Source organism: Rattus norvegicus, chromosome 9, assembly GCF_021556685.1.
Source record: "Rattus norvegicus strain SHRSP/BbbUtx chromosome 9, alternate assembly SHRSP_T2T, whole genome shotgun sequence".
Taxonomy (NCBI): domain Eukaryota; kingdom Metazoa; phylum Chordata; class Mammalia; order Rodentia; family Muridae; genus Rattus; species Rattus norvegicus.
In genome coordinates this window covers 92,051,803-92,061,543 of record NC_141542.1, presented here as the reverse complement: position 1 = coordinate 92,061,543, position 9,741 = coordinate 92,051,803, and the positions used below count along the sequence as shown (strand labels likewise).

At 53.6% G+C, this 9,741-nt stretch overlaps 1 protein-coding gene across 15 annotated transcripts in view; it reads right to left on the bottom strand.

Annotated features, from left to right (window-relative positions):
* Positions 1-901: 901 nt before the first annotated feature.
* The window catches only part of Speg (striated muscle enriched protein kinase), a 57,418-nt gene continuing 48,578 nt past the window's right edge, over positions 902-9,741 (bottom strand). For 13 of the 15 annotated variants that reach the window (XM_087566741.1, XM_087566742.1, XM_087566747.1 and 10 more), the window contains 11 exons: positions 9,357-9,488; positions 6,307-6,423; positions 5,977-6,144; positions 5,747-5,869; positions 5,391-5,558; positions 4,695-5,274; positions 4,029-4,268; positions 3,720-3,943; positions 2,833-2,908; positions 2,405-2,554; positions 902-2,137 (listed from right to left, as the gene is read on the bottom strand). In XM_087566741.1, the coding sequence (XP_087422867.1) occupies positions 1,945-2,137; positions 2,405-2,554; positions 2,833-2,908; positions 3,720-3,943; positions 4,029-4,268; positions 4,695-5,274; positions 5,391-5,558; positions 5,747-5,869; positions 5,977-6,144; positions 6,307-6,423; positions 9,357-9,488 (2,171 nt within the window). In that variant the 3' untranslated portion in view covers positions 902-1,944. 15 annotated transcript variants of the gene reach the window in all.

Sequence of the window (9,741 nt, the reverse complement as noted above, 5' to 3'; positions counted from 1 at the left end):
AAAGCTCTCTGCTTACAGTCAGAAGTTTGTTCCTTCCATTTTGCCAAGAGTAGAGCTTCAAGGTAGAACACAGGAAACCTGGCTCCTTCTTTCCTCTACCTCAGATCCAGGATGCTTATTTCTGGGACCTGGTGACCATCCTTCAGTGCTGCATGTATGTCTAGTCCTTGCCCAGCAGACTCCTAACTTGCCTTGGAGTCAAGAAGGTCTAGCCTGATGTGCCCCTTGAAGACAAGAAGGTCTAGCCTGATGTGACTCTTGGAGACTAGAAGGTCTAGCCTGATGTGCCCCTCAACCCTAGGAAAATGCGGGACATAGGCACTCCAACTGCTCCAGACATTCAGATCTGTGTTTTAATCCCAAGCACCGAGGCCAGGGCCCCTCCTAGTTCCTTCTCCAGCTCTTCACACTGCTTCTTTTTACCTAATTACTGAGATGAAATCCATTTCTCCCTAGTCCCGAGGAAGGACAAGAGTAAAGGAGTCTGGGCCAGGCCTGCCATGTGGCTGGTCCATTCCAGAGCCTGGCACTCTTCAAGTTACAAAGAGGGAGCATATGAGCAGAGGTGGGTCCCTGGGGTCAAAAGAGAGGGTGGTTATGGGAATTCAGTATGTCTTCCAGCATCCTAGAAACTGCAAAGCGACTACAGTCCCCCTTCATCTAGCCAATCAAGGAGGTGAGGGGCAAGGGAAGGATTGGAAGGTCCCAAGGTACTCAGTGGCATAGATGGTAGACCCCTGAACACACTGTCATTTCCTGGAGAGGGTGAAGCTCCACCCAGGACTCACTCCAAGCCACCCAGCACCCTCCTCCTCCTCCTCCTCTTCCTCCTCCTCTTCTTCCTCCTCCATCGCTGCCACCACCACTGCCTCCTCCCCCAATCCCAGAGACCACACATAGGTCCTGCCACTTGCTGTTTTTTATTTTCCTTGTGACAGACAGACAGAGAGCTGCACAGATGGCTGGATGGCTGAGGGGATGGTCGGGACAACATAGGCAATAGGGATTGGATAGAAAGGAAACTCCACAAAAGGCAATAAATAAATAAATACAAACGGGAAGGAGGGCAAAGGCCATGGAGAAGCAGTGAGAACAGCCCTGGGCCAGTGTAGAATGCCCAGAACTGCGTCGGCTGGGACAGGAGACCAGCCGCAGTGGCCTCAGGTACACGTCTCTTTGCCTTTCTCCTTGCTCTTTCTTTTCTTTTTCTTTTTTAATTTTAATTGATTAATTTATTTATTTTGTATGTGAGTACACTGTTGCTCTCTTCAGACACACCAGAAGAGGGCATGAGATCTAATTACAGATGGTTATGAGCCACCATGTGGTTGTTGTAAATTGAACTCAGGACCTCTGGAAGAGCAGTCTGTGCTCTTATCCACTGAGCCATCTCTCCAGCCCCTCCTTGCTCTATCTGAAGATGCAGCTGCTGGCCTGCCCTGCCACCCCTGAGCCCACTCCTGTTGCCTTCCACCTGTCTGCTCTCCCTCATGTCTCTGCTCTGGCTCCTGTCCTGTCCTCCTCTCCAACATACTCCCACATCACAGGACCCTGCTTCCTCTTTAGCCATGTCCTCCTCTGGGTTCTCCCTGAGATATAGCACTCCAACTCCAGCCCAGAACCTTCCTCAAGCTCCTCCCTTCCTGTACTCCCCAACTCCCTTCCTTCTTCACGTCCCAACTCCTTCCTTGCCTCTTTCTGCTCTCACCCTTGCCCAGCCTGGCCAGTGGGTCTCCTGCTCTGGTTGTGGCCGGGTGACATCCGGCTGAAGCCCCAGGGCCTTGTCCTCTTAGGTCCATGAGGTAATAGCCCAGCCAGATGTTGCCGCTGCTGGTATCTGAAGCCCCCGCCCGTCCAGCTCGGCACGGGTTCTGGAATGTCCCTTGGCAGCGTTGAGTGAGAACCCAAGGTTGAAGCCCGTGGCCGGGCTGTGGTCCATGCCACCTAGGGGCTGCCAGGGTAGGAGCGGAGCAGCACCTTGTGACGGGTAGCAGCCTCAGCCCGACGTCGACGCTGCTCGCCCAGGAATTCCTTGAGCCGGTTGGTGGTGAAGGTGAGTGTCTGGCGACGCAGCTTCATCAAGTAGGCATCCTGCAGCCATGGGTGGGCCAAGCAGTCCTGCAGGGAGGGCCGGCTCCTGCCAGGCAAGCCAGGGATCATGAGCCAGGAAAGAAGCTCTTGGAGAAGGCAGGTTGTCCCCTTTACCCTCCCTGTTCTGATGCTGGGCAGCTCAGTTTCCCAGGCTCTGCAATAGGAGGGATCCTCTTTCCTAGGGCTTTAAATGGCAGGCAGTGTGACAGCTGCTGCTGCTGCTGCACTATATGGAGGAGTTGGCCAAGTGAAACCATGGTGGTCTGCATTCAGAGGTGAGTAACACTGGAGGGTGGGTAGGTAGGGTACTCACCAGGGATGTACTGAGAGGACCTTTCTCAAGAAGAGGGTGGCACTCTGGGAGGTGTTAGGGTACAGCTGGAAGGCATCAAAGCGACCCCCAACAATCCGAGCCTCTGTTTCCTGGGGATCTGGCTCATAGAATGGGGAGTACCCACTAAGCCTGTTGTGGAAGAAAAGCGAGTTGGCGTATCAGATGCCCCTCTCGTTGCCTCTACCATAGAAGGAAGTTCAGCTGAAAGGCCTAAGAGACATTTGTGTAGGGCATCTGGGAGGGGCACACTATTCAAAGACAGTGCCACTTTGCTATTGGTTGTGTGCTGGGGAGCCCAGGCAGGAAGGATGAGGGGGTGTGCAGAAGTGGGCTGAGATCCAGAGCAGGTAGAGGGAGGAATCAAGGGCAGAGGAAGCATGCGGATGGACCAGGCCCAGGCCACTCACATGATGTAGGTGAGCACACCCGCTCCCCAGATATCCGTGGCAGAGCCGATGGGGTCTCCCCTTACCATCTCAGGAGCTGACAAGAGACAGAGGTCAAGCTGACCTAGATCCCCTGTGGCAGGGGAACAGGGAGAGGCAGGCTGGGTTGGGGGGAGGGCTCTGGGGCCTTAAGAAGCAAGGCCATGGCCAAGTTACCACAGCACGATTAGAACAGCAGGCCCTTTTAGAAGCCAGCAGGACAAAAGTGGGGGTGATGTGGGCCACCCAGGCACTGAATAATGGGAGATTCCAGAAGACCCAAGGTGCAACTTCACAAGCTTCCCTGGTTCAGCTCCAAAGTAGTACTCTTCATTCACACAGAGTGTGACCAACACCGAGATGAAGAACCTTCGAAATCAGCCTGGCTGGCTCGAATCCCAAGCCTGCCTCTTCTAACTATGGGACCTTGGGCGATTTACTCCACCTGCCTGGTTCTCTCTCCATTGTCTCATCGCTACAGTGTGGCCTGTAGAATAACTCTAAGGAATCAGGGTAATAAGTATCAGTTAGCAGGGAGCTAAACAACTGGTTTCCCCTGCTCCATACAGCTGTAATTGATTCTCCCGTCTTTCCAGCTTTTGCAAATCCCATTTCAGTTCTTTGTAACTGTCTAATTGGACAAATACTTAATGTCAGGGTGCTTCTCCTTCCTCATCTGTAAAACGGGAGCACTATTACGCCGAACTCCGGGGCTATTGTGACGATCAATGGAAAGAACTGTTCATTATTTACATAACAGTTAATGTATATGAATGGTACATGTGGGGGGGGGAAGGGTGGGGGGAGCCTGGCATGCCCTTATGGCAATTCTCCAACCCTCCACCATGACTGGCTGCTGGTCCTCTTACCCATGAACTCTAGAGTGCCTGTGCGGTGGCCAAGCGGCTTCAGGGCCTGAGGGTTATAGGGCTGAGCACTGCCGAAGTCCACAATCTTAAGGGCATTGTCAGCGGCCAAGAGTAGATTGTCCGGCTTGATGTCCAGGTGCAGCACATGGCGGCCATGGAGGTAGTCCAGGCCTTGTAGCAGCTGCACCACATAGGTGGCCACATCATCTTCTGAATACCGGAATCTGGGGGGGGGGTATCACCAGAGGCAGATCAGGTGATCTTCCAGTCAGCCTCCTCGACTCCTGCACCCCAGGAACACCCAGCTACCTGTCGCTGAGCCCACAGAGAAGTTCCCGGTTGCCACAGCTCTCGGCGATAAGCACAAGGTACCGAGGGGTGATGTAGGCCTCGTGCAGGGACATGAGCCGCTCGTGGTGCAGTGTCCGAAGCACCTCATATTCCTGCAGCACTCGTCGCTTGCCCTCGGCAGCATACGGCACGATCTTAGCAACGAACGTTCGGCCTGTAGCATTCTCCCGGCATGACCGCACAACGCCAAAGCGGCCCCTGTGTGAGAAAGAGTGACAGTACAGACTCAGGGTAGACACTATCAGTGTGAGAGCTAAACTGGGAAGCAGGGACCATGAGAACAAGAACACAGTGGGCTTGTGCATGGGCTTCAGAGTTCAGTGATATGAACAAAGATTGGAGCTCTCCTGGCTCTCTACCTTGGGGAAAGCACATAACCTCAGTTTTCTCATCTGTGAAAGGGGTGATGGTGACAAGGCTGTGCCTCCTCTCACAGTTCTGAAGAGCACATGGCTCAAGCTTCGGGCAGTAGGTAGCTGAACTCAGATGGTCCTAAAGGCCCACATCTTAGCATCCTCCTCCAGGTCTAGCCAGGGCGTCTGCTCTGCTCTCTGAGACCAAACCGTATCCCTGTTCCCTGTGTCCCATCCACTCTCCCATCTTCCCCTCCCTGTCCCTGCTTGCCTGGCCTTCTCCTCAAGGAAGGTGTAGGGTTTCTGAGGAGGGCCCTGTCGAAGAGTGGTGCTCTCAGGTGTTGGGGAGCTGACCACCTCCTTGGCTGGGCTGAGGCTTCGAACAGTCACCTTGGTGGGCTCGGGAGGGGGCTCAGGGGCTGGGGGCTGGGGGTCTGGAGGTGCAGACACGAAGGAAGTCACCATATACAAGGAACTTGAGGAAGGTGCTGGTTTGACCCCTTGAGGACTAGAGGTTGGGGTCAGGGTTCCAGTGTCAGGGACAAAAGACTTGTGTTCACTTGGGGTGACCAGGATACTGGGTGGGGATGGCTCTGCTTGCTGGGTGGCCAGAAGCCCCCTGTGCTTTCGTGGAGGGGTTGCGGGTGGTGGACCCACAGCCTTGAGAGAGGACAAGGCCTGGTTGGCAGACATGGAGGAGGTTGAAGGGCTGAGTGTGGATGCCTGGGAGACTTGGGGAGCAAGAGGGGGGGTAGGGACCAGTGAGGTAGGAGAGTCAGGCGGTGGGGCCCTAGTTGGCCCTGAGGTAACAGGGGCATCTCCGGGAGCAGCAGCTGACTGAGCTGGAGAATCTAAGAGAAGACAAAGAAAATCATCACTGAGTGTTCTGGGAGCAAAGCTGTGATGCTCCGAGGAATAGAGAGGCCCTGGGTTCGGCCGACACTACCACCCTACACCTCCTGCCAACCTTGAGTGCCTCGGATGAAGACCTTCTCAGAAGGGTTGCTGAAGGGCCCCTGCCCAGCACGATTGGAACAGGCCACCCGGAACCTCACAGTCACACCAACAGGCAGCTGAGTCACATTGTAGTAACAGTCGGGGATGCCTGAGCTCACAGGGTGCCAGACGGATTCCCCTGCAGGCAGCACAGTAGAGGGTTAAGGCCACAGAATGGATGGCCCCAGCTCTCTGTGCTATCCATAAAGAGGCCAGAGAAGATGTCTCTATCTAGAGAGGACACTGGCCTTCCCAAGCAGCCCCACCCCCACCCTCGCTCTGCCACTTGCTGCCTCCCCCTTCCCTTCATCCCCGCCTGGCCCTCACCATCTACCCGCCGCTCCAGAGTATACGTGCAAGGTGCCCGACTGTCTCCCGGCTTCCACAGCACCAGCGCCGTGTCACAGTAGGTCTGGGGCACCTCTGGAGGAGCCAGCTTTCCTGGGGTGCCTGGAAGGAGAAGGACAGTCCCCGGCTGACTTCGGGTTCACCAAGCCCTAACCCACTTCCTCATCCCTGTTACATTGGCCCTTTCCCCCCACCCCCCACTAACTCACGGGCCACTGCCACAGTACAGGAGCTGGTAATGCTGCCTAGGACGTTGGTCGCTGAGCACTCATAGAGCCCAGCATGCCGCTTGCTAGCCCGGGGTATGCTCAGCAGCTGCCGACCATCTTTGCAGGACACAATGACCACCGAGGGCTCTGACCGCAGGGACTGCTTATCTGGGGACAAGAAGGCATAGACGGAACATAGAGTAAACCCAGGTTTCCCTCACTTACCTTTTATTTTTCTGCCTTCCTGTGGCCCAGTCTCTCCCATGCCCTTTACTAGGAGCTGCTGTGTGTCACCGCCTCCCCTCTCCATGGAAGATACAATCTGTTTACCTTTCATCCAGGAGATGCGGGGTGTTGGGCAAGCTGCTGGTAGGCAGAGCAGGGTAGCTGCTTCCCCCTCCAACAGCACCTGGTCCTTGAGTTTGATGTGGAAGACTGGGGGGAAATCTGAAGGAGAAGAGAGACAGCTCAGGGCCCTGGCTGCTTGCTGCTGAGGGAGAGACAGATGCCAGTGAGCCTGGTAGGACAGGCCCAGTAGGGAGCACAGTGAATGGTTCTCTCCTCCCTGCCAAGTGTAGGGGAGTAGAACCTCATGCCCAGTGGTCCTTTAAGGATTTTCTGGTGTTAGGCATCACCTTCTCCAGGCCCTCAGCATGTGCAGAACCATCTCCTCCCTGACTGATGACTGAAGATGCGGGGTGCTTACCTCATGTTTGCAAATCACTCAGAGCTGAGACCAGCACTAAATAAGTGTTCTATGCGCATTTGTTTTTTTTTTTTTTTTTTTTGTTTTTTTTTTTGGTTCTTTTTTTCGGAGCTGGGGACCGAACCCAGGGCCTTGCGCTTCCTAGGTAAGCGCTCTACCACTGAGCTAAATCCCCAGCCCCACTATGCGCATTTGTTAAAATAAAAACAAACACAGTTTGAAAAATGGTAACAGTTAAGACCCTGCAATTTAAACTCCCTCTGGGCCACTGCAGGGCAAATGAGAAGGGGAAGAGGGCGTGGCCTGAGCTAACACGGGCTGGGCCGGGCTGTGCGCAGCTTCTGTGATCAGAACGTGCAGTCTTAGAGCCGGCGTGACAGCTCAGCAAGTAAGGGCACCTGCCGCCAAGCCTCAAGACCTGAGCTCCGCTCAACAAATCCACGTGATGGAAGGAAAAAAATAGACTCCTGAAAGTTGTTCTGTCTTCCACACACATGGCGTGCCATCCACACAATACATAAACGTTTAAAAAAAAAAAAGACTGCAGTCCACGATGGCGCACACCTTTAATTCCAGCACTTAGTTGGGGGTAGGAGGATCTCTGAGTTTGATGTTAGCCTGGTTTACATAGAGAGTTCCAGGACAGCCAGAGCTACACTGAGAAACCCTGTCTCAAAAACAAAAATTAAGACTGTGCAGTCTCAAGAGAGCTGAAGCCAACCAGCGCCCCCTATGGGCAGCTCCTGGAAGCGTGCCTTTCTGTCTCTTGTCTCCTTGGGGTGTAGGGGAGGGAGGCTCCGACATTACCGCATACTCATTCAGACCACTAAAAAGAGCCAGAGAGACAGAGACTACAGGACTCTAAGCAAGTCACACGCCCCTTCTGAAGCGGCATTTCCAATCTGTGAATTGAGAGGCTGAGATGGATCAAGCTTGGGTGAGGAGGGTCTGCTGCGAGAATGGATGGAGACAGAGTCCTGGTGTGTGTCTGGCATGAAGGAAATGCTCCCAAAACATTAGCTTTTCTCGAGGTTGTTACTATGATCTCTTTAATACGCCCAGCAGAGAAGACAGGAGCTGAACCTGGAAAAGGGGATTGTTTTAGCAAAACAAAAAAACTGCCTGGACCCTGGCTGGTGACCTTGCTCAAGGCAAGGGGCTTGGAGTTTTGTGCCAGTTCTGCAGGGCTGCAGATCCTCAGAGGCGTGGTGATTTGAATTTGTGGTCCCCAGATTGTTCCTTAAGAAAAAATAATCCAACCTGGTCTAGGTCACATGGGGGGGCATATCTTCTTCACGTGGGGAGAGAGAGCTAAAGACCCCTAGGAAGGCAGTATGGTAGACCTAGGAGGGAACTGGAATTCAGCGGAAGTACATGAACGATGTGTCTCTTCAACCTGTACCCCATTGTTCCCCAAGAAGGGGGCTCAATCTTATCCTCCATGTACTGAGAACTGTCATCAGTTGCTACCCCAAGTCCTAGGGGGGAGGGAACAAGCTAGCACAAGAGGTAAAAGATGACCTACTGTCATTAGACCAGGGCCAGCCCCCATTGATAAAGGACATGGGAGGGGCTCCTTTGTGGGGGTGGGGTGAGAGAGAATGGGGTCAGAGGGCACTGCTCAGCAGAGAATCAGCTGCACTGAAAAAATGGAGGCCCCAGGTGGGAAGGGATTAGCAACCCCCACATTTCTTCCTGGATGCTCTTTCCATCCCCCTTCCCACCCTCTTCCAGCCAGCTTGTCCCCCACCCCCTCCCACAAGTCATACAGCCCCCCAACCCTGACAACAGTCCTCTCAAGCCCAGCTGAGGCAAAAGCAAGTTTAGGTCCATTCTACCCAAAACTGAGCCAGGAGAGAGTTGGTGGCTTCTAAAGATCATGTACATGCCCTTGCTTCATGGCTTCCTTCTAAACATCCTGCTCGCCTAGAAGCCTGACTGCCTTCAGTAATGCTTCTTTTTCAGGTAGGAGGACACCAGGTGGAATACCTCCTTCCCTGCAGCCCCAGGACATTTGAACAAGAAACAGACTGTGGGATATTGCAGGCCTTTACCCAAGCCAAAAAAAAAAAAAAAAAAAAAAAAAATGCCTGACGGCCACTTCCTCTGAAGACACGCCTTGGGGGTGATGTTGGGGGGACGGGGGTGCGTGAGGGTTGTGGGGCTGGGCACCAGAAGTTCAGAGTTGTATAGAGCAGACCGTGCAGTCCAAGCTGGGTTACAAGTTGTGTCTTTGAATGCACGTTGTTTGAGATTCTGGGTGCACAGTAGCAGGTTTTTGAGGCAGCTTTAAAACTACACCCAGATGCAGAAACCTTCCAAGAGACAGGAGGCCAGCCAAACAAAGGCCTCAGTGGAGTGGCCTGGAGATGCTTCCAGACTCTGGCTGCTTCCCCTTATTAGACCTGTGATTCGGACAAGCACCGCTTCACTAAGCTATTTCCCCAACGGTAAAATAGGATGCGGAGGATCATCCTTCTAAAGAATGCTGTGGTGTTAAACAAGACAGCGTGTGTGACATGCTTAATAGGACACTTGCCTTCGCTAATTGATGGCAGCTGCTACTGTAATTATCATCGTTGTTTTCCTAACTCGAGGCCTCTTCCATGGCGGCCCGAGGTCCTCATGGTGGTCTGTTTTCACCCAGCCCTGAGAGCAACCTAGGGCCTCTTACCTGACTCACTGGGCACATACTGGTGACCCAAGTCCTCTTGGACACTGGCGGAGAGGTTTGGCTGCGATAAGCCCTTGTCCTTGCGCAGCCTGGAAAGGCCCCACCGGTGCCGGCTTCGGCTTTCCCCTGGAGCTGTACACACCCAGACTCATGAGCTCTTGTGTAGCCATTGCCACCCAAGCACCCACACATTCCTGTAGCTCTCAAACTAGAAAAACAAAAACAAAACAAAACACAAAAACAAAAACAAACAAACAAAAACCCCCAAACCAAAACAAGCAAAAAACCGTGTCCCTCCTCTTCCTAGCCTCTGCCTCCCCACCTTCTTCCTCTCTATCTGCCCCTGCCAGCATCACCCTTCCGGCTTCTGGAGCTCCCTTCTCCT